The 24,037-nt window shown below is 42.6% G+C and overlaps 1 protein-coding gene across 1 annotated transcript in view; it reads left to right on the top strand.

Annotated features, from left to right (window-relative positions):
- TNFRSF21 (TNF receptor superfamily member 21) overlaps positions 1-22,341 on the top strand; it is a 60,174-nt gene extending 37,833 nt beyond the window's left edge. Inside the window, exons 4-6 of the mRNA XM_074348867.1 lie at positions 262-527; positions 18,934-19,162; positions 20,905-22,341. Of these exons, the coding sequence (XP_074204968.1) occupies positions 262-527; positions 18,934-19,162; positions 20,905-21,134 (725 nt within the window). The 3' untranslated portion in view covers positions 21,135-22,341. The remainder of the gene's footprint in view (positions 1-261; positions 528-18,933; positions 19,163-20,904) is intronic.
- Positions 22,342-24,037: the final 1,696 nt, after the last annotated feature.

Raw genomic sequence — 24,037 nt, 5'->3', positions numbered from 1 at the left:
AAAAATCATTTTATGTACATTTATTACTATATACTTCCAGGTTTCTCCTTCTTCTGGTTCTGCATTTGCTGGAAAGTACCAAACTAGTCCCCAGGATGAGCTGCGTGTGCCAAATGTTTTTAAAAGCACTGCATCCTTTCGACAGATGGTAGCCGTGAGAAAGCCGGATGCTTTTACTTCGTGCAGACAGAGCGGCCTGATAGAGAGACCTCCCCTCACACGCCTGTGTTTGTTTTCGGCTTGATTTTGTCTCCGGTACAGGTATTGACATCCTGAAGCTTGTAGCAGCCCAAGTGGGCAGCCAGTGGAAGGATATCTATCAGTTTCTGTGCAATGCCAGCGAGAGGGAGGTGGCCGCGTTCTCCAACGGCTACACGGCGGACCACGAGCGGGCGTACGCGGCGCTGCAGCACTGGACCATCCGCGGCCCCGAGGCCAGCCTGGCCCAGCTCATCAGCGCTCTGCGCCAGCACCGGCGCAACGACGTCGTGGACAAGATCCGAGGCCTGATGGAAGATACGGCCCAGGTAACGCGGCCCGGCCCGGCTGCCTCTCCCACTGACCCGTAGGGCCCCGTGCTTCGGTGTGTCCAGGCATAGGGAAGAAGGAAAAAGAGCTGGTGGAAGGCGTTTAGATTCACACACCCAACTACACCCGCATCTCTCTTACGGAGCAGTGCTTCTCTGTGGTTTTCCATTAGAATCATCTCGAAAACTTTTTAAAAATCCTGATATTTGTACCCCACGTAGGCCAGTCAAATTAGAATTTCTAGGGAGAGGACTAGGAATCAGAATTTTTAGAAATCAGTATTTTTTTAATTAACTGATTAATTAGGCTACTCGTCTATTTTTTTAATTGAAGTACAGTTGATTTACAAGGTTGTGTTAGATTCTGTAGGAATTCCAGTGTGCAAAGTTAAGAATCATTGTCTTTGGGGTAGATTCTGGCGTCAGACTGTACAGCTTCTTCTGTTCTTTGCTACCCAATTTACAGTCTCATTTTGCATGACGCACTTTGAACCGAAGCAAGAAGGAGACTTTTTCTTTTGCGTTCCCTTCCCCCTCCGGAGGATGGTTTCTGTGATGTGGTTTTAGGAAGGCTCCATCTTGCCTCCTGAGGACGCAGGTGGTGCTGGCAATAGTAACAGGACTGATGTTTCTCCTTGGGCTCGTTCAATCAGAACCTCTGATGAAACCAGGGGGACCAGGGGTGTGGTTTATACATAGTTGTTGGTCAGTGAGCCCTGGCTTTGGAGTCGGACAGCCACTTAACTAGCTGGATGGCTAGGGTAAGTTCCTTCAACTTTCTGTGCCTCTGTTATCTCACTTGTAAGCCACATTTAGAGGATTAATTAAGACTAGGAATAAAGTATACGCAGTGCGTGATGCACTGAAGGTGTTCTCCAGTCGTAGTCATGGTTATGACGTAACTCATTTTACGTAGCCTTTCCTTAATCATAACGTGCTTCCCTGAAAGGCCATGAATTAGGTACAAATTTGGCTATGGAATCATTTCCCACAAACTTCTATTAAAGTTTTGCAGCGAATTTCCAAAGTAAAAGTGCTACCGCTGAGACTTGATAAAACCCACTTAAAATTTAAAAGGCCGTTCTGCCTGTGTTATTTTTCAGTGGTTCAAACTCCTTGCCTAAAAAGAGCAAGGGAGAGCGAGGGAGAAATTTTTTCCCCCATCAACTCTAACCCACTATCTTTCTGCACCAAATTTTGTATATCAAGGGACTCAATTTTATAGATTTAGGAAGTCCAAGTGCTTTTATCTTTGTATACTCACAGTCTTGTGTTTCTTCATTATTGAAGTAAACATTCATCAGGTAAGTCTTTTATCTAAGTGACTGGATAAAAATTTATAGGTGCTAATTGACTCTGAAGGTAGTCTTTCAAGCTCCTGGTGTATTTTTAACTTCTTTGAAATGTGGAATTTCAGAAAAAAAATTTACTAATAGATGCAGGGATAAACATTCAAAGGCACGGTGTCTTGTGACTTTTTGAGAAACGACTCAATGAAGTATGGTTCACAACAAAAACAAGGCTTCAAGTAGCTGGATTTGGGGAATGGAAAGGGAGCTGTCTGACCTCCAGTTAAATAAAATGGCTGCAGTTCAAACAAAGGGACTCCAGAGGCAAAACATTATTGTGCTTCCTTGGAGTGTTGGCTTTAAAGGAAAAAGCTGGTAGGGCAAGCAGCAGATTTGAAGAAGGATTTAGACACTTGAGAATAAGCCCCTGGCTTTCCTTGATAAAGCCTACAAGAAAGATAAAATGCAACTGATGCAATGTTAGGGTTTGGTTCAATGGAATATTTAATAAAGTGGAAGGATGATTGTGATGTTATTGTTAAGGGTTCAAAAGAAGCTTTCTCATTAGAAAAAAACAAATACAAGCATAGGAAAATGAAAATGCATAAATATTAATGTCATGTTATTGAATATGTATCCTTTTCAAATAGAGTTTTCTCTGGATATATCCAAGTGCCAAACTCTTGTTCCCTTTAGTTCTTTCCTCCCTTTATCTCTTCTATATACAAAAAGATTCTAGTATATATTTTGTAAGAAACAGTGGTATCAAGACATCCTATAGCTTTCTCCTTGGGTCTAGTATCTATTTTGTAAGAAACAGTGGTATCAAGACATCCTATAGCTTTCTTCTTGGGTAGCCTGTGTGTCTTGATGGAGACCTTGTTATGATGAAGGACATATTAAGCTTCTTGTTCCGTGTTTCAGTACTGTCCACCATTGTGCAGCAACGCTGTGGACCCAGCTCTGACTCTGATTTTAATAGCCAGCGAACATGGATTTCTGGCTGCCAGCTCTTGTTAATCACAGTTTGTTCATAGTTCATCTCTGAGATTTGTCGAGTCAAACAAGAGAATCAGAACGCGGGGGGCATAATCTTACGGTGGATTTGTATTCTGTGTGTATTGTGGTACTGCTGGTGACTTGAGACTTTGCCCCAGGAGTTAATGGACTCTTAATGTGTAAAAATGACTCTGTGTGTGTGTGTGTGCGTGTGTGTGTGTGTGTGTTTAAAGCAGTTAATGTTTTTTCCTATTCATGAGCCTGAGAACACCTATGTTGTGTTCCACTCAAAGGACGGACGCCAATGTTCCTTCCAGTTACCTCTGGCAGGAGCATCTCATCCATTATTAACCATAGTGGCTCATCTGCCATTAATTAAACACATCCAGAGTCTGACTTTTTAATTTTAATTTTATGCATTAACAAATTAGATAGTAAAATTCACTTTTTAGTGTACTATTCTACTGTTCTTGGAATTTTTTTCAAGACAGATTTTTTAGAGCAGTTTTGGGTTTAAGACAAAATTGAGGGGAGAGTTCCAGAGATTTCTCATATACTCCCTGCTCCCACATGTGTGTCGCCTCCCACGTTATCAACGTCACTCACCAGAATGGTACATTCTTTACCAAGTGTAGACCTGCACTGACGCATAACATAATCACCCTAAGTCCATGGTTTACCTCAGGGTTCACTGTTGGTGTTGGACATTCTATGGGTTTTACAAATGTGTAATGACATATGTCCATCATTATAATATCATACAGGCTATTTTCACTGCCCCCCAAATCCTCTGCGCTTCACTTATTTTTCTCTTCCTCCCTACCCACCCCTTCACTGTCAACCACAAACCATTTAATTGGCTCATGTAGTCTTGCCTTTTTCAGAATGTCATATGGTTGGAATCATAGGGTGGGCAGCCTTTTCAAGTTGGCTTTTTTGACTTAGTGCTGGGCATTTAAGCTTCCTCCATGTCTGTCTAAGAACTTGTCAGTGGACTCGTTTTCAGCACTAAATAGTATTCTGTTGTCTGGATGCACCACTGTTTATTCATCCATTCACCTGCCTGACTCTTTCCTTATCTGAGGTATGAGCTGGACTTTTCAGTGTGCTCTTCTTTGAAGTTCAACATCCAAACTGAGCCCAGCCTTCCAGAGTCTTACCTATTCTTCCCCTCCAGGGCATGAGCTTTTGGGGGCCAGTAGCAAAGCAGTGGGACAATCATCGGAAGTTACTGGGACTTTGCCAAAACTATTTAAAAAACAAAGCAAAACCCTAATACAGCTTTCCAAATCATATGTTAGCTCTTTTCTTCCCCGTCTTTTTAAAACAAATTTTTATTTTTATGTTTTTTTAATTTTGGGGGGAAGTAATTAGGTTTACTTATTTATTTATATGTTTTTTAGAGGAGGTACAGAGGATTGAATCCAGGACCTTGTGCATGCTAAGTGTACGCTCTATCACTTGAGCTATATACTCTCCTCCCTTTTTTTCCCCATCCTTTCACTTTGACTTTTTTTCCTGTGGCTTTATTTAAAGAAAGTCTCTTGTAAGTAACATATATTTAAGGTTTTTTTTTTTTAATCTATTCTGATAGTTTTTGTCATTTAATTGGAGAATTTCAGTGAGGTTACATTTTAATGTAATTGCTTATATATTTGGTTTAAATGGTTTAAATCTACCATGTTATTATTTGTTTTGTATTCATCCAATCTGTTCTCTCCCTTCCTTTCCTTTTGGTTAATAAAATATTCTTATTATTCTACTTTTCCTGTCCTATTAACTTGTTATACATTTTTTACTTTACTTTTGATGGATACCCCAGAGATGAGGACATGCATACTTCAGTTATGAGCCGTTTTATAAATGTGTCCTTTTTACTATTTTCCAGACAATACAACCGTCTTAAAAGACTTTAATTCTGCTTAATCCTTCTCTTGCATTCTGTTTTTGTTGTCATACGTTTTGACGCTATACATTTCTTAACCCCCAAAAGGCATAATTACCATGGTTTTACACAGTCAGGATGCACATAGATTTACCTGTTTATTGATCTTTTCTGTTGTTCTTCACTCCTGCCTGCAGCCTCCACCTCGACCCGAGATCCTTTGTCTTTGGCCTAAAGAATACTTCATGTTGTTTTCCAGCAATAAGCTCTGTTTTCCTTTGTCTGGAAAATGCCCAGTGAATACATTGCCTGATTTGCCTTTTTGTTTTTGAAGGCTAGATGGGAACCGAGCTTGAGCTGGACGGTTATTGTTCTTTCAGCACTTTCTCGCCTGGGTTTAAGTTCCCCCTGCTAAACAGCCAAGGAGAGGATGCGGTTTTATTTTTAAATTTCTGTTGCATAACACATTACACGCACAGTCCTATACCGGGCACTTTGGGCAATGCAAAGACAGGTAAGGCAAAGTCATTGCTGTCAGGGAGGCTCACCACGGAGGGGAAGAAACGTGTGTATCTTTCATCTAAGGGAGTAAATCCACAAGGGGAGGGGAGGGCAGTGTTGCACGTACCACTCATCAGCGCTGAGGCTCCAAATAGGGACGTCGGGGTGGAGACGTGTGCCCGGTTCAGTTCCTGTCCAGGCAGCGTATCACACTGGCGACGTGATGGTCAATTACTCGGCCTCCTTGCCTCAGTTTTTCCCTGAGAGAATGGGAACACCATTGGCACCTGTCCAATGTGAACGTGACCCACAGGAAGCACTTGGTGAATGTTTACCATGAATAGCTGCAGTTATTCCCAGGCTCTAGAGGCAGGCGGGCCGGAATAGTGTTCCTGAGCAGCTCCAACTCACGTAAAACAGCCTTCAAATCCTGAGCGCCAAGGGTTACTTGGTGTCAGGTGGGGACGGACCGCCAGTTCCAAGACTGCTTCACGCAGACGGGTGAGCACAGGGTTGCCATCCGAGTTCAGTGCCCAAGAACTGGAAATTCCAGCAAATTGTAAATATTTATTCCTTACTGCCTGAGTGAGTGTTCCTGGGCCTCCAGGGATGTTTTTTCAAGCAAAGAAACAGAGGTGATGGTACGTGTGAGGACAACGGTCCGCTCTCCCAGTAGCTGTCAGAAAAAGGACACTAAATTGAGCAACCGGATTTCTAGGTTTCCCTTTTATAGTTTCTATTTTCTCTTTTCAGGATTGTGTGTATTCAGATAGCCTTGCCCAGTGCAATTGTTTTCTTGATACCCTCACCTTGGACTTGATTTTTTTCTCCATAGGAAACCTTGGGCAAATGATTTCTCTGACTCAGATTTTTCTATTTAAAATGGGCATTCAAGTGTTTCAGAACGAAATCCGGGAATCACTTGTTAAACTGTAGGAGATGAAAAAGCGAGGCATTAAAGTGATGCTTCCTGGCTAGGTTCAGAAGTAGTGGTGATACGAATTTTCCAGCATTCCTTTCTAGTTTCATTTTGGAAAAAAGGAGGAAAAAGGAATTTTATGTACATTTAAAAATGATAATGTTCAAAAACAGCCACAATCATTTAAAAGAATATGAAGTGTTACTTTACCTATCTGCCTTTGACCGGAGATTCACAAATGCAAAGAATTGGTGTTGATCATGCAGGGGATTTGGGTATCTCAGCCCTCATCCTTCCCTCCCTCTTTCCATGAGATTAGCTAGATTCAGACTATGCTGTAATATAATAACTAGTGGACCCGAAGCCAGTGTTGTTGTTTTCCTTAATGTCTGTGTGATAGAATGATTCTTTGTTAGAGACGCTTCATCCTTTGCTTTCCCAGCTGCATTTGTCTTTATCAACGGTCCAACTGAGATCAGATATTTTCAGAAATGGAATATAGTGGGGGGCGAATTGCAGCAAATACCAGCTGTGCCTTTAACTGTTGGCTTTTGGGCTATTCAAATTTGCCTTTGTCTTTAATTGGCCAGTTGATTGGCTCTTGGGAAATAGGGATTATTGTCATAAGGCCTTAAGATGTTAGCTAAACTCGCATGTATCAAGGCCCTGCCTTCTGCTGTGTTCCCACAGCACAGAGGGTCATTTAAGGTGACTTAACTTGCAGGGTGTGACTGCAGGCTCTGGGGGACTTGGGTGGTGGTGAGAAGGGGACGTAAAGAGATTACTGACACACGAGAGGCCCGGGTACATTTAGTGATGCTCGTGTTGAAGGTGGTGGTTGTGTACAAAGAAGCCATTTGTATGAATAAGCCTTTAGACTTTTAATGACATTTCCGGCCATTCAACTTATCATTTTCCAAAGTTTCATTCAGTAAGTCAACATCTTTTGTCAAGCACCAGCTGTGTGCCTGGTACTATGTAAAGAAGGAAGGTGTGCGCCTTTCAATAGCTCACTCACCGAGATGGAAACATGAGTGCAAATAATGACAGTTCAGTGGAATAAGCAAATGTTATAATAGAGGTGTGCACGAGGAATTATGGCACCAGAAGGCAGGGACACTCATCCCACCAAAATAGACCTAGAAAATAACACACACAACACATGTATGTATTTCCATTGGAAAGTCATTTCTTAAAAAAACAGACTATAGCTTCTTTCAAGACTGTACTGTGGTCTTCTGCAAGATTTTCTCATCTGATTTCTGCCCAGGGAGCTACCTGCTTTTTCACGCTAAGGGCATCTCAGAATTTTGACTTGGCAAAGAACGTCTGTTTTACTTAGCACCTTGTTTTGTTTGCTTCAGGAGGAAGCTTATCAGAACTGCTCACTGTTCTACAATATTAAAGGTACAGGAACGAGGTTCCAATGTCCCACTTCATGTCAAGTGCTGGAGTTAGAACTTTGAATCCCCAGGAACTAATCGAAGGAACTGACATAGCCAACAATTTGACTTTTGGCTTCTGGAACTGCTCACTGTCTTAGAAGCATCTGGTAAGATTAGAGACAGGGTGTGTCTGCTAGAAATGATGGTTGTAAATGCCCAGTCCTGCCTCTGACATGTACTAGGGGGCTCAGGGAATCTTAGCTACTGTTTTCTATGTTGGCATTTGAATTCCACGCTCTCCTGTTTTTGACCCAGGAGCAACATCACTCTACTGTCTGTACATGCACGTTAAGGAGAAAGGGAGCCAGTGTTGGCTGAGTATCTGTTGTGTCCCAAGCACTGTCTGGGTGCTTTGCGTTTGCTTTTATTTAGAAAGCTTCATGGTCCTGTGAGACAGCAGTAGGTTTTAGAATCAAGATATATCGCTGTATTTTGTTGAATGCCATGTACATTGTGTATGTACCGTTTTTATGGGTACCATTAAGAAAGCAATAAAAACAGTTGTAAGATACATCCCTATTTCAGAGGTGCTAAAATGTGAAAAAAAAATATGCACCATGGAATTAATGAAATACGGTAGTTGCGCTTGAAGTGAACGGGTTATAAGGAGAAAAGTCTGGGACACAGATGACTGAGATCCTGGTATTGACACACTCCCCCTCCCCAACACACACACACTCACACGTGCTTTTTTTTTTTTTTTTTCCCAAGTATTCTTTAAAGATAAGATGGTTTAGGGGTGGGGGTGGGTAATAGCTCAAGTGGTGGAGTGCATGCTTAGCACACACGAGGTCCTGGGTTCAATCTCCAGTATCTCCATTAAAAAAGAAAAAAAAGAAAAAGATGAGATGGTTTGACACAAGCAATTTCTGTAGCAGACATTAATGGGACACCTATTTCATTTTGAGCCCTGCACCAGGCACTGGAGATCCTAAATGAAAGCACACAGTATATACTGCTCAGCCATAAAAAAGAAGGACACGTTGCCATTTGCAGCAGCGTGGATGGACTTTGGAGGGATTACGCATAGCGGAACAAGTCAGAGAAAGACAAATATTGTATGATGTCGCTCATAGGTGGAATCTAAAAAAATACAACAAACTAGTGAATGTAAGAAAAAAGATGCAGACTCACAGAGTCAGGACAAATGAGTGCTTACCAGTGGGGGTTGGCGGGGGCAATACAGGAGTGGGGGAGTGGGAGGTACAAACTACAAGGTGTAAGACAGGGCTAGAGGGATATATTATATAATGGGGAATATGGCCAATATTGTGTAACAACTGTACTTAGAGTGTAACCTTTAAAAACTGCATATAAACACACACACAAACACAAAAACGGGATCATCCCTGAAGACACCGGCAGTGTTACAGGAAGGCTGCGCACATGCGCCGAACTTTAGAATATATTTCTGTGAAACCGCCATGTAGAGGAGTTGCCGTGAGTTTTTCTTTTTTTCCTGAGGCACCATGTCTCAACATTCAGAAAAGCTTGAGTCTATTAGTTGGTGACATATCCAGCCCTTTAATCCACCCCTTCTTGGCTTTCTCAAAAACTGCATGGGAGGGAAATCAGAATCCATATTGTGAAAAGAAGCTTGTTTTCTCCATCAGTCACCAGTGCTGGAGATCATATTTTCTTTTTCTTTTTTGTTTTAAAGCCAGAATTCTTCTTCAGATAAAGCTTCGTAGCTGTAAGTTTTGTCCTAGCATCTTGGTCCTATGATTTTGAGACTGTGTCTTGATCTGTTATAATCCAAGTGCCAAAAGCATGTATGCTTACTGATGAGGAATTACACTGTGGTCAGCAGTAGGGTTTTTTTTTTTAATTTTTTAAAATTATTTTTTATTTTTTGGAGGGTAGATATTAGGTTTATTTACTTATTTTTAATGGAGGTACTGGGGATCAAACCCAGGACCTTGCATGCTAAGCACACACTCTACCACTGAGCTATACCCTCCCCCTTGCAGTAGGTTTTATCGTACACCATTTAATTTCAACACTTTAAACACTTATTCGTCACCGTTTCCTTGGGAGAGACAGCTGTCACTCCTGACTCCCCCCCTCCTTTTTTTTTTTTTCAGAAGGAATTTTGGTTTATCCACAGTTGGGCTGAGTCAGGGGACAGGCTGGAATGACCAACCATTAAGATGACTTACCACCAGAAAAGTGCTGGGGAAAAACAGGGAGGTTGTTTTCGTTTTTAATAATCACAGCAGGAGGTAAGGCTCTTCTGAGAAAGATTCATGCAAGATATTCAACTCCTTAACAATAAGTATACAAGCCACAAAACACCATATGCAAATCAAAAGACAAAATAATAACTGGGGAAGCTATTGGCCTCATAGAGTTAATTTCCTTTAACGATGAAGAGCTTTTGCAAATTAATTAAGAGACCAACCATCCAAAAAATAGCTAGTCTGTGAACAAGACAGTGCACTGAAAAGAAATACTGAGGGCTCTTAAAGGTATATAGATTTTTTTTAACCTTGCTTAGAATAAGGAAAATTCAAATTGAAATCTACACTGAGATACAATCTTTTAAAACATGTAAATATTTATTTGAGATACAATTTTAACCTCTTTTACTGGCAAGGAGGAAAAGGTACGACACCATCGTTGTGTCGTGAGGGACTAAGAACAGCACCCATCGCTGGTCCATGTGTACGTGAGCCACGGAGGGCCATCTGGCTTCATCTCCCACAGTACGTGTCCGCTGACCACTGACATTCCACTCCTAGGACTATGTCCTGCATCTGTTCTTACGTGCATCCCACATGTGTGCAGAATGATGCAAGTCCAAGTGTCCACTGTAGCATCACTTGGGATCACAACAGAGTGGAAGCAACACAAATGCCCTTCAGTAGAGGACGGGTTATGTAAGTGAGGGAACATCCACACAGTGGAACAGCATGCACGAGTCAAAACCAGTGAGACAGCTCTTCACATGCTAACCTCAAGAAGGGTTTTTAAGTGGGAAAGGGCAGGGTGCAGAACAGTGTGTACCTAGACTGTGCCACCCTGTTGTTAAAAAAAAAAAATTGTTAAGGGTGAAAAAGAAGAGCTGGGGTGGGGTGGAGAATTATTTGTACCTACTAATTGGCGTAAGTATGGATGGACTATTACTGGATGAATACACGGGGAGTTGGTAAAATTTAACACTCTGAGGGGAGCTGAGTAGCCGAAGTCAGGTTAGTAAGGGAGACCTGTTTTCAAAGTCCCCACTGGTACCTGTGGAATTGTGTGCCACGTATGTTCTCATTCGAATGGCAGAATTCCAACTAAGGCTTTTAGGAATAACACTAATTTAATCCAATGTGGGAAGTTCAGAAAACTTGAGTCACAAAGATAAGCCTGAGCTTTCTCACCTCAAGAAAGTTTCCTATGAAATTATTTTCCATCCTCCACAACTGTTTTTTGGAACGTTCTAAAGCCTTTAGTCTGGAGTTGGCTGGATAAATACCGTAAGATTCATGTGCCCCAATGAACGGGGCGGAGCTACTGTACAGTCGGTCTCTGTAGGTCTTATCTTCAGTACACAGGTGCCAGCCTGGAGCACACAAGACCTCCTTTTATACAGTTTGATCTCCCTTCTTGTCTTCAGGCAAGCATGTAAGATACGTGCAACCTCTTTTCATGGTTAGAATTGTCCAAGGTTGTGTGGGGGTGGGGGTGGGGAAGGCTTCCTAATAGGTCTCTTTGAGTGACATTTAGGGAAACTCCTCATGCATGGATGAGGCTGAGCTCTTAGCAGGGCTGGCAGTGTATCTGACTGAGTGGGCTCCAGCCCTGAACCCAGGGAGCCCCTGACCCACTATCCTCACTTCCCTTTTTGAGGAAGCTAGTCGGTGAGTCAGCCCAGAGCCGCAGCCTTAGGGCTGATGTCAGCAGCGGGGACAGCCTGCAGACACACGCAGGCAGCTGGGCAGGGCACGGGCAGGGCACGCCCTCCTCTGCCCTCCGGAGCCAGCTGGTTCTTACCAGCTTCGGCCACTTCGCACAGCCCGACTTGTCCTGACTTCCTGTGGCTTGTCCCCTGTGCACCCTCCTGCCTTAAGTTTTCTTGCTGATGGCGGGGACTGGCCACCAACAACACCCTGGTTTACACCAGGTGGATAGATTGGTAGCCTTTGGGATTCAGTTTTGAAACTTAACTCTTAGACGTGATCAGAATTAGCCGATGACACATACACACAAGACTATCTAGCAGCTGCCTTAATGGGGGCTCGAGGTACTTCAAGGAGAAACACACCCTGGCCAGCTAGCCCGGGTTAATATTTAAATACAGTCTTCGGTAAAGTTGCAGCTGAAACAAAGCCCTCCAATTATCCTATGCTTGGGCAGACCTAGGGTGGGTGTGGGGTGTCTTTTAAAATAATTCCCCAGTGGTTTTGGCATTTTTTGGTCAGGTTAATCCTGTGAGCCTCCTGCGGGGAGTTTGTTTAGCCCCCAGCTCCCCTGAGCAGTGCAGAGTCAGCATTCACTCAGCTCTGTTACCTCTGTGGTCTTGAGTGGGTTCCCAGGGAAGCTGAATGGGACGTCTTGGCCTTGTTAGATCTGAAGATCTGAAGTCCTGTTCCTGCTCTGTCCCATGACCTCCCATGACCCCAGGGAGATCTAGACAGCCGAGACCCACCTGCCAATGACAACGTAGATTTACGTGTTAGCGCTGTCCCCTAAGCATGCAATGGAAGCACCTCTTTGTCTCCGTTTCCTGTAGTCTGGGCAGGAGAACGAGGAAGAAAGAAGGACAACAAAAAACTAAACAGTCAGACGCTTAGGAAAAGTTTGGGGAATTTTTGTCTTAAGGTTGTTTGGCTCTAAGCCCTTTTTTATTTCTTTTCCTGGATTTTGAAAAGAAGACTTAGGAAACAAAAATTAAAACACAGTACAGCAGACACCCACAACCTACTACCTAGATTCAGTAATTACTCCTCTTTTGACATCCTTGCTTTTATCTATATACGCGTGTTAATATTTTCAGTCCTTGTTCCTGTTTCCAAGACTTCCCTCCAAGTTTCTTAACCACTGATAATCCTTCTTTTAAAGGTTTAGGAATCAGCGTCTTCTCATTTTTCTCTTAATTTTTTTTTACTTTTTGTTTGCAAAATTTTTTATTGAGTCAATTTAGATTTATTCTTTTCAAGTCCCGTTACTTCAGGTTGGCTTGAACAAGAACTCACTCTCAGAAGAATAAATGAAGTCATTGTTTCGTATCATCTGGAGCTTTAAGGAAACCTGCTTCTTTTTCTCCTTTTTGTTGGGGGTGGTGTTTTTGTTCTAATTTTTTTTTTAAAGAAGAAATCACCGTATACAGGTATTCTTTAGTATCTGAACTTAGGAATTGAATAGGTTCAGATACATTTTTGGAGATAGGCCTGGTAACTTTCATTATATGAATCCTCATTTAGATCTGAAGTCCTGGAACAATACAGCATTTCTTATTATCTGAATTCCTTTTCTCTAAACGTAGGGACCGTATCATGTGGAGATTCTGATATGAAGAGAGATTTATCTGGCAAGGAGGCTAGTGCTTGCTTTTATCAGCCCAGTGTTACATACCTACATGGACCTGCTGGAGGTCATGAAATCCAGTTTTGTCTCGATTACACAGGCAGTTGGGAGGATGTGGGAAACAAGCTTGAGGTAATAACATCATCCTTAAATAGTTGTAGTTGCGTCTTTATTTGTGACTGTAATTCTTTTGAGATAAACCTTTAGTGGGAATTGAATTTGTTTGTTTTTAAATAGCAAAGTTGGGTTTGTTTGGGATCTGAAATATTTTCAAATAGAAAACAAAGTTATTGGCTCCAGTTGAAGTTTTTACATAATCTCTCATCTTTATCTCTGGGCAATCACCCAGCCAGCATGCAAGATCTGCCTTTGGGTTATAGGTCCTTGCAGACCCTGCCTCTGGCCCCTTCACTCTGGCTGCAGGACCAGGGCAGCCCCTGGTGGCCAGATGACGTCTTATATTGAGTTTACAGTGTTTGCCAATTTCTCTAACCTTAGTAGGTCCAGATAAGGAAGTGACTTGGCTCAGCAAAGAAGATTACTTGGAAACTAGACCAGACCAGATCTCGAATCCTGGCTTCTGTGACCATAGGGAGGTTACTTAAACCTCTGAGAGTCTCGGTTTTCTCTTCTGTAAAATGGAGCTAATAAAAGCTACCTTAACGTCATCTGGATTCCATATATTTCATGCTGACTCGTTTAGCACAGTATTGATGATGGCTTATTTCTTAAAGTCCCTTTTTGTTTATTGGATCTGAGTAACAAACTGGTCAACTCGGATGGAATAGCAATTAGTTTCCACTGAATTTAGCAAATGAGTTTTTGAAAACCATCATTAAAGTGATAGAAATTTTCACAAATGTCACAAAAGAACTCTTCCTTCTTTCTAAGTGTTGGATGAGGTCTGGAGGGAAAGTTCAGTTGAAATGGTGTCTTGATTGTAAGGAGCTTTCTTCTTGAGTCTATCAGGCATATCTGGCGATAGAGCAGAGAGAAAAGGAATCTTGTGGAATCTGAATGGGTGATGCCAGGAGCCAAGGGGTTAAGTTGAACCATTTTAGCAGATTGGCAAAGGGGCATCTGGGCTGGGTAATTAAGGCTTCATTTCAGGGGATCACTGATGCATCAAAGTTGTTAATTAGTTTTATGAAAACAGATTGTGCAACCACCGGGAGATTGTAATTGGGTAGTAATTGAAAATAATTCGGTGGTATCTTAGTTGAGTGAACCAATTGGGGGTAACTTGGAGGGAGAAAGGGAATTGGGGTCCACAGGTGGGGAGGTGGCATCATGAAACAGGTATGATAAGCCAAACAATATGTAAGACATAATTTGAGGAAGGATGACCTAGAGTAATCTTTTTCTTTAGAAATGAGGAAACAGGGCTCAAAAGGGGTGTGGTTTTCTGCCAGTGGTGAGTGTATCCACTGTCCCCGACCACACAGCTAGTTGGTGGTAGATTTCTTTTTTTCCCTTGCAACGATGTTCCAGGACTTTCATGACTTTGATTCTTAGGAGCTGACTGTGAAGAACATGAAACTCATGCTGAAAAGAGGCTTCTGAGGCCGGAGTCCCCTGCCCCTTGCAGTTTGCAGAGTATGCTCAGGACTGCTGCTCCCTCATAGGAGAGGAGCAAAGTTGTCTCAAACCCTGTTTCCTTCATACACCACCTTTGCCATGACTATCAGTCCACCATCCATGGCTCCACCATCCCTGGGGCTGGAGAAATACTCCAGCCTTCCACAGTGAGTCATCCTAGGAAGGGCCAGTCAACAGGGAAGTGCTTTGGGGGGGTTGGTATTTTTGAGCTTCAGTTTCAGGTTGTGACTGAATTGAGCACCCAGAGTGGGCACTTCAATTTGGGGAGGAATGGAGGGTTTCCAGAACACACCTGAAGTTGGCTCATTCCAGTACAACGCAAATACAAGTGAAATCATTGTTCTCACCAACACTACTCAAATCTCGGTAGCCCAGAGACGTTCAAGCCCACAAATCGCAATCCATACCTTGTTTGCCTCATCCGTTCCAGCTGGTTCCTAACTCAGTGGTTCTGCTCATCAGAAAGGAAAGCAGTCAGGTCAGCCATGGAGCGATAGGTGTGATTCAGCTGCTATCGAGTAAGGTGAGCCATTTATCTCTCTTCCCTTATCAGTTCAGGCTAATAAAGGATCCGGAAGGACGAAGTGTATGGGCATGGAAACTGATCAGGAGGACGTTGTTGGCCAAAGTAAGCTGCCTGCTCTTGAAGTTCACACGAGGGGTCCGGGCTGTTTGAGGCTGCTCAGAGAGCTCTCCCCTCCTTATCCCTGCCACCCTCCACTCTTTTTAGTCTGTCTTACCATCTCTCTGCCTTATTTCTCAAGTGAGTCTCCCAAGTTAACATGGTTAGCTCACCTCTGCAGAACAAAGAGAACTTGATTTTTCAAGTTTCTCCAAAGGAGCTTCAGATATCTTGCCTTCCCTGGCCAAGTTTTTCCCTGAGACCTCTCTTTCAAGTCTTAATATTTGCCTCGCTGAAGTAGGTTGGGGAGGAGTGTTGTCCTTTTGTGCCCGTGAACACTTGGGAAAAGTATAGAGGGGAGTTCAGCCAAGTGGATGGTCTTCCAACTGCCCTGTGCCTTGGCTCCCGCTGTAAATAAGAGCTGCTGCGGCCACAACATTTGCAAGCGAGGAGAGGGAAAGCATACTTCTCGGTGGTGACAGCTTTTAAAAATAATTTATTGTTTTTCTAATTACAAAAGTTAATATGTCCCTGTAGAGAACTTGGGAAGCTTAAAGAAGAATCAGGAATAAACTAAGTTACTCATGATCTATGTTGTGAATGTTTTGATAAGTTTATGCTCAAGAGGATAAAACCCTCTTTTAACGGACTTTCTTGTTTAGCACATGTCTTTTTTTTAGTATCTAAGTCTTATTGTATGTGTTCTTTACGTGCTGTGAACTCAGTACTGAACCATGAACTTTTCTGAACTAATAAAATAAAGAATTGCGAGGAAGGGTGTAACTCAGTGGTAGAGTGCCCGCCTGGCATGCATGAGGTCCTGGGTTTAATTCTCACTACCTCCATTAAAAAGTAAGTAAGCCTACTTAACCGCTCCCCACAACCACAAAATAAAAATAAATTAAATAAAAATAAATTTAAAAACAACGATTAATTTCATCCACATATCTTGAGGCTTCAGTTACTCATTAGAGAAATCACAACTAACACGATGCTTGAGTTGCGGGGCTGCAAACCAATTTTGATGGATGGTGTCAATATTAAGTTAAAGGGAGGAAAGAACTAAGTTTCTAGGAGCATTTTTTTTTTCTTCTAGAAAATAAATGCAAGTAACTTTAGAGAAACCTGGAATGCAACCCACTCCTGAGTGTCCTCTACATAGTGATGGAGAGCTATACTTAGCAGCTGAATGGATTTTCTAGAGAGATGGTTGTCAGATGGTCTCTGGCTCTCATGGTGGTGGAGATGCTAAAACCATTCCTACGGGCATTTTCACATTCATTTGACTCACTGTTAATTATAAGACAGCATCACTTTAGCATTCTGTCTCTCCAAATTATGTCGGCCATCATGGCCTTCCTTTCCACCGATAAGATCCTTTGGCAAAGGTAGGGGGGGAAATGAAATATTTAAAGGTTTGAACCGAGTTCAGGAAATAGGTGGGTGGACTTCTTAGCCTGCCAGCATGTGATTTGTGGGCGGGAATTAATTCCTTTTGTAAGCAAGAACAGGGCACTATATTGACTGACCGTGTCGCCCAGTGTACTGTCCCTGAGAACCAGAGTGTAGACAAGTGCTCTTTGTCTCGTGGAGTGAATGAAAAATGTGTATTGGCTTGAATGGCTTGTGCATTTTCAGGGAGGAGGGGCACATGCCTGGGTCTAATGAATTAAAATCTTAAAAGCCATAAAACTTGTCTGTGGATCAGAAGGGGCTGGTGGGAATGCTTGATATCCAAGTCTTAAACTTGCACAGGAAGCAGAGGCAGGATGTGGGTATGGGGGAAGGCGCTGTTGGAACATTAGACATGGTGTCATCAGAGGTCTTCAGAATCTGCAGTCAGTGGCAAGAATTTCTCAGGCCTTACAGGTTGTAAAAGGCAATTGCACTTTGCTTTGTGTGTTTTACAACTGGGCAACGTCATGCTTTGAAATGAGGGTCAATGTCTGTCTGATTGAGGAACTTGAAAATGTTTCGCTTGACTTCTCATGAGGGGAGTCATGTGGTTTCTAATGAGCGGTGATTAACAGCTCCGAGAGGAGTGTATGTCTCTTCCTGAACCCTGCCCCGTGTCATCTGGCCACCTGGCTTCCAGCTATTCCTCCATCCCAGAAGAGCCAATAAAAAGATAAAGTCAACTCAGTAGGAGATGCCATGAGTGTCTGCCAGAGCCCTGACATGTAGTGTCAAAGGACAGGGACAAGCAGACGTGTCCAGCAGACCTGAGTAGAGCACTGGCTTTCTCCAGGGTCTGTGTGTCCTCCCTGGACCTTAGTCACTTCACCTGTACAATGGGGTGATACCACCGATCACCTCTGCCCGTCTCCACTGGGCATCCTGGTACGAACTGTGATTATACCTCACCTGGCCACTGTAGCAGCGTCCTAACTGCTCTCTCTATGTTGATTCTTGCCTCCCTCAAATCCAGTCTCCACACACCAGCCAGAGTGGCCATGAAGCTGGCTCTCTCCACCTGTAACCATCTTATTTGTTTGCGTTCTTGTTATTGTCTCTCTGACCCTCACTCCACAATGCAAGCTTCATGGTCTCCACTACATCCTTACGAGCTGGTCCCCTGGCTAGGTGGTCCTCCCTCTCCTTCCAGCCGCTTTTGCCTCCGGTGTTCTCCTGTCCTCCTTTTTTCCAGCAGTTTGATTTACTTCCTGAGCTAGTTTGAGATGGGAGTCAGGAGATGTAGGGTTTAGTCTGCGTTCTGCCTCTTCCTGGTTGGGTGCACTGAAGACAGTCACTTAGCCTCTCTAGGTCTGTTTCCTTACGTGTAAAGGGAGGGCATATTGGTTTGCGAAGGCTGCTGTAAAAGAGTGGGATGCTTAAAAGTCAGAAGTTTATTTTCTCACAACTCTGGAGACTAGACGCTGGAGATAAAGGTGTCTGCAGGGTTGATTCTCCTGGGCTTCTCCTTGTGTCTTCACATGGCTCCCCTCTGTGTCTGCGTCCTAACATTTTCTTCCTATGAGGACACCAGTCATATTGTATTAGGGCCCAGCTGTACCTTCATTGCCTTGTTAAAGGCCCTGTCTCCAAATACAGTCATCTTCTGAGGCACAGGGAGTTACAAGTTCAACACATGAATTTTTGAGGGGCACATATTTCCACCCGTCACAGAGGATAAATGCTGGGTGTTATCTGAGACCATTTCCAGTGATACAAAATTATATTTTAAGTTAGAGATCTGCCTCTTCACTTCCTTGTCCAGTTTCACTCCTGTCAGGTAACAGCTTGGTGCATATGCCTCCTGATTTTTAATGTTCATACGTATCCTCACGTATGTTTTGTAGAGCTTAACAGTGTGTGTGTATCTAGCGATAATATGTTATAGACTGTCAAATGGGATAATTTATAAAATATTAAATGAAACCAAAAATAGCATCTGCGGAGGGCTTTTTCTTTTTTTTTTTCATTTTTTTCCTTCATCATTTAAACAATTTATTTTACTTTTTTATTTTATTTTTATTGAAGTATAGTTGATTTACAGTGTTGTGTTAGTTCCTGGGGTACAGCAAAGTGATTCAGTTATACAAATGTACATATAATCTTGTTCAGATTCTTTTCCATTATAGTTTCTGTAATTTTCAAAGTCTGTAATTGAACGTTGTTTGTTGCCGTCCACAGCTGGAAACGGACAAGCTGGCCCTCCCGATGAGCCCCAGCCCCCTCGGCCCGAGCCCCATGCCCAGCCCCAACACGAAACTTGAGAACTCCACGCTCCTGACTGTGGAGCCCTCCCCACTCGACAAGAACAAGGGCTTCTTCGTGGACGAGTCCGAGCCTCTCCTGCGCTGCGACTCCACGTCCAGCGGCTCCTCGGCCCTGAGCAGGACCGGCTCCTTTATAACCAAAGGTACAGGTGGCTCCTGTCTCACATTCATTCTTTTTAAAACAATTTACTGAAGTATTGTTGATTCACAGTGTTTAAAGTGTACAAAAGAGTGACTCAGATAGAGGTATGTGTATGTATTCTTTTTCAGATTCTTTTCCACTGTAGGTTATCACAAGTTACTGAATATGGCTCCCTGTGCAACACAGTAGGACCTTGTTGTTTATCTACTTTATATACGGTAGTGTCTGAAATCCCAGACTCCTGACTTATCCCTCCCCCCACATTCATTCTTAAGCCTCCCCCATTAGAGCCCATGGGATTTCTCCCTCCATCAGTTCCCCATTCCAGTAGGAGTTGGGTCATTTGATTAACTTGCCCTGGACTCTGAGGTGAGGCTGGCCTGTGAGGAACCGCGTCATTAGCCAGTCGGGACCCGCCTAGAAAATCTTTACAGCCCCGGCTGTCTGGCCGGGAGCCTGGGACCGGGAGTATCGGTCACCCTTTATCCTCACGATGCTATCAAACGTGTGTTTTGGGGAAGGTCCGATAACATGTAGTCTGGCAGGTTTTTTTTTTTTTTGCAAATTATTTACCAGACTTACAGAATCCAGGGCTGTAGAGTATAAGCTATCTTCAGAGTCTGGAGTATAGGTTTTAGTGACGCAGATTAAAGTTCACTCTGTTAAGCTTGGTTGCAAGTAACAATATTTTAAACATCGTGGATTGGGACTTCTGGTAAATAATTTGCCACTTGCAGTTTTTAATAGCAGGGTAGGAAATTAGCATGTACACCATATTGATGACAGATTTTTATTCGAAATTTCCTAGTTTGCATAATACCAGTTATATTTTACTGAAAAGGTTCTGTTTTATGTTGTTATATTTTATATATGGATAAAATATGTTCTATTTTACATGTTTATATTTTATACTTCATATATTATATATTTTATATTTTTTGGTTTTGTTTGTTTTCTTTATATTTTCTAGGTGACTTAATTTTTTAGTTGTTTTTTTTTTTAGTGGGGGGAGGTAATTAGGTTTTTTATTTATTTATAGAGGAGGCACTGTGGATTGAACCCAGGACCTTGTGCATGCTAAGCATGTGCTCTACCACTAAGCTATACCTTCCCCTCTATATGTTTATAAAAGATTTACATTTTAGTTTATAATTTATGTTACGTATTTTATTTTAGAGAAAGCATTTTATAATGGTAGTAAAGGTTATAGTTCCTCACCCCACTGCAAGGTGTGACCCAAGAAGCAATGTTTTCTTGTTTATGAGCTTTTACTCTTCACAATTTAGTTTTGAAATACGGCAACGTAATTAGAAAGTCAGATAAGCTGATTATTGGCTTGGAAAGTTTGAAGGGAAGGGCTGAGCTGATGTGTTTGCTTACACAGTACAGATGGGGAAAGTAGTGAATTTTTTTTTTTAAGTTTAAGTATTTCAGCATTCTCCTGAGTTGCAGAAGAATGTAAGAGAAGTCATGTAAGTCTCAGCAAATGTCAAGTTACATCAACAGCCCATTCCAGCAGATCCTTGTCTGATCTCTATTAGGCGAATCTTGTTTGTTATCTTATGCACGTTGTGGGTAAAAACAACTGGGTGGTTTAGCATTTCCGGGATGTTCACTCACTCACCTTGGTGGGGTGGGGCAGTGACAGCCTGGGGAGAGGGTCGCTGTCACTCTGAGCTCTCCTCCTTCCCCTGATACAGTCCCTTTACAGCTGCCCCCTTCCCGCCCCTCTCTTCCCTGCAGAAAAGAAGGACACAGTGTTGCGACAGGTCCGCCTGGACCCCTGCGACTTGCAGCCTATTTTTGACGACATGCTCCACATTCTGAATCCCGAGGAGCTGCGGGTGATTGAAGAGATTCCTCAGGCTGAGGACAAGCTGGACCGGCTATTTGAGATTATTGGAGTCAAGAGCCAGGAAGCCAGCCAGACCCTCCTGGACTCTGTTTATAGCCATCTCCCCGACCTGTTGTAGAACTCAAGGGACACCGCACTCTGGAAATTTACTCAGTTTAGTGGCAGGGTGGTGTTTTTTCTCTTTTGTTTTGTTCTTAATTTTTGTTTTTGGGGTGTGTGTGTGTGTGTTTAATGTGTGTGTGTGTTTAACAGAATATATGGCCAGTGTTTTGAGTTCGTTCATTCTTTCTTTTCTAAAACCCTTCTGGGAAGTTAGCTTATAAGCCTTTTCAAGATGTAACTTTTGCAGAATATCCACCACTACAGGTTTTTTTTTAAGGTTCCGTATTTTCTTTGCTTTGCCTTCTTACGTATTCTCAAAATCATTCTGTGCACTTTAAAGTCACTTAATATACCACAAATGCAGTGCGGGCGAGGCTCTTAATGTCTTAAAAGTGTCATGGCATCTTGTGAATTCTATAAGTGGTCTTCACATCTCAACATCCACGTCTGCTTTTTTTTTTTAATTATTATTACTATTTTATTATTTGTCATTTACGAATTTTCTTAAGGGTTCAAGCAATGTATAAGACCCGTTGAGTTACTGTAATACAATTAGATTTTGAGTTATCTTTTTAATATGCCTTGTTGTATAGTTCATATTCATGGCCGAAACTTGACCACACTGTCGCTGATTGTACGTTTTCACCTGGACACCGTGCAGAATGCTTGATTACTTGTGCTCCTCTTATGCTAATCTGCTCTGGGCTGGAGACATGAAATCCTCACAAGCCATCACGACTTGCTATTTGAGTGGCTTGACAACTGGGCCACCAGCGAACTTGAACTTCATCTTTTAGGGATCGAGCTGTCCTGGAACATATTGCTGCACTTTGGAAAGTCGCAACTGAGTGGCGGTCACAACCGGCACCTTTTTTCCAAAGGGGATTTGCCCAGCTTTGCTTTAAAAGATGTCTTGTTTTTTTATACACACATAGTCGATAGTTCCAGTCTGCCCTCTAGGCTTTGGTCTTAGTGGGTTTCCTTCATTCAATCACTTTAATTAAAAATGGCTGCAGCTCTAAGAACTCTTGTCTGATGTATTTGCAACTACACTCCTGTTTAGCGACGTGCTCCCTAATGCTCGGTTGCCAGATTCTAATGCAAAGGTGGTGTGGACTCCCTTTGTGTGGGTGGGGTTTGTGGGTAGTGGAGAGGGACTGATATCAGAAAAATGCCTTGAAGTGTACTAATTTATTAATAAATATTAGGTGTTTGTTACTTGAGTAGTTTGAGTGTATTTAATTCTTACCTTAGCCATGTGCTCAAAGTCTAACTCTTTGATTAGTCTCTTGGAAAAGTGTGTATCCTAAAAACCTCAGCCATGCTAATCTGTAAATGAAGCCCATGGGCAAAGGTTTGTGTTTGGAAAAGTACCTGGAGATTGGTGGTGAAGGACTGATAAGCACTGAAGATGACTAAGCATTTTCTAGTCTTTGGGGGGTAAATCTGAGGCTTCTGCTTTTGAGAAGGTCCTTATTTTGGAGCTGGAGAGGTACACATGCTGATTAGAAGTTGGAGTCTGTTCTTACTCGTTTCCATCTGTGTATTCAGGACGAGTAACCAGCACTCATTTGTCAGGTTGAAACAGCGGACGCAGAGATCACAGTAATGAAATGGATCTGGGTTCCAAGGAAAGCCCGATACTTACACGTTCAATAAATAACTGTGAACGTATAGGAGTGGGGGGGAATCTATACAAGTTCACCGGCTTCCATATGAAACCTCATTGCCCCCAAATAACTTCATGGGGGCTTTCTTCTCAGTACGGCAGGGTAACGTCTTATGTTGGTGCGATATGCTACATCGTATTTTATTACATCTCTATTATATTATGTGACATTTTGTATTTCATTGCATGCCCCCTTAGCTTGGGAACCCTGACTCTCCAGAATTCTGACAACCAGAACCTCAGCAATTTTCAATTCCTCTTTCAGTGAGAAACTGGAACTAGATACCCTGTCTGAACACCCCGACACCCATGTCAGTGACATGGAAGGGGCTTTCTGGTTTCTAGAGAGCCAGCGTGGGATTTGGTTTTATGATTCTCAGGCCAGGTTTCCCTTCCTCTTTTGTCGACAGAAGACGGAAACTCTTCACCAAAGGAAAGCCAACCAGCATGAGTCATAGATGCTGGTGGAGGAGACAGATTTTTTTTTTTTCCAAAGGATTTCAGGCCTGCCACTTATTTTATGTGGGGGTTGACAACATCAGAAATGCATGACTCATCATTACGGTTATTAAGCTTGTAAGTTATTCATAGCTTTGGATGCTTTTATTAATCATTTACATAGCTTTATCATTTACAAAGTGCTTTTTGCATTATTTTATTGAATCTTCATAACTGTCCTATAAAATAGGAACTACAATTGTGCCCATTTTATAGATGAAAAACAGGCTTATTTATTTAAAGGCTAAGGGGCGTGCTTAGCAATCGGACTTGAATCTGAATCCAAGACTGTTTGTTCAGGACGAGTAACCAGAACTCGTTAGTCAGGCTGAAACAGCGGGCGCAGAGATGACAGTGATGAAGCTGATCTGGGTTATAAGGGAAGCTTGATACATTCAATAAATTTGTGAAAGTAGAGGAATGGGGTGACGTCTCTTGATGTTCCGGGGGAAAGGGACATAGGAGTTAATGGTTAAACAGAAGCTTCATATTGAATTCACATGATACATAGCTTTTCTTAAAAAGGCAACCTCCAGCTGCATTATCAAAACATAGAATGTTCTGGTCGGAGTTGATGACAATCTCATTTGTATACTGTGGTGCTCACTTGGAGGTCTTCTCTGGTCGGAGCTGCCTTACTCTGAGGGATCTGGTGAACTGGGAGGTTTTCAGTGTGGGGTTGAGGGGATAACCGGAGAAGTAAGAGACAGACCGGGAGCGATGCTGGGAAATCTCAACCTGACAATGAACGT

Source organism: Camelus bactrianus, chromosome 20, assembly GCF_048773025.1.
Source record: "Camelus bactrianus isolate YW-2024 breed Bactrian camel chromosome 20, ASM4877302v1, whole genome shotgun sequence".
Lineage (NCBI taxonomy): Eukaryota > Metazoa > Chordata > Mammalia > Artiodactyla > Camelidae > Camelus > Camelus bactrianus.
Note: the sequence above shows the minus strand (reverse complement) of the source record. Positions and strands in the feature narration are given on the sequence as shown.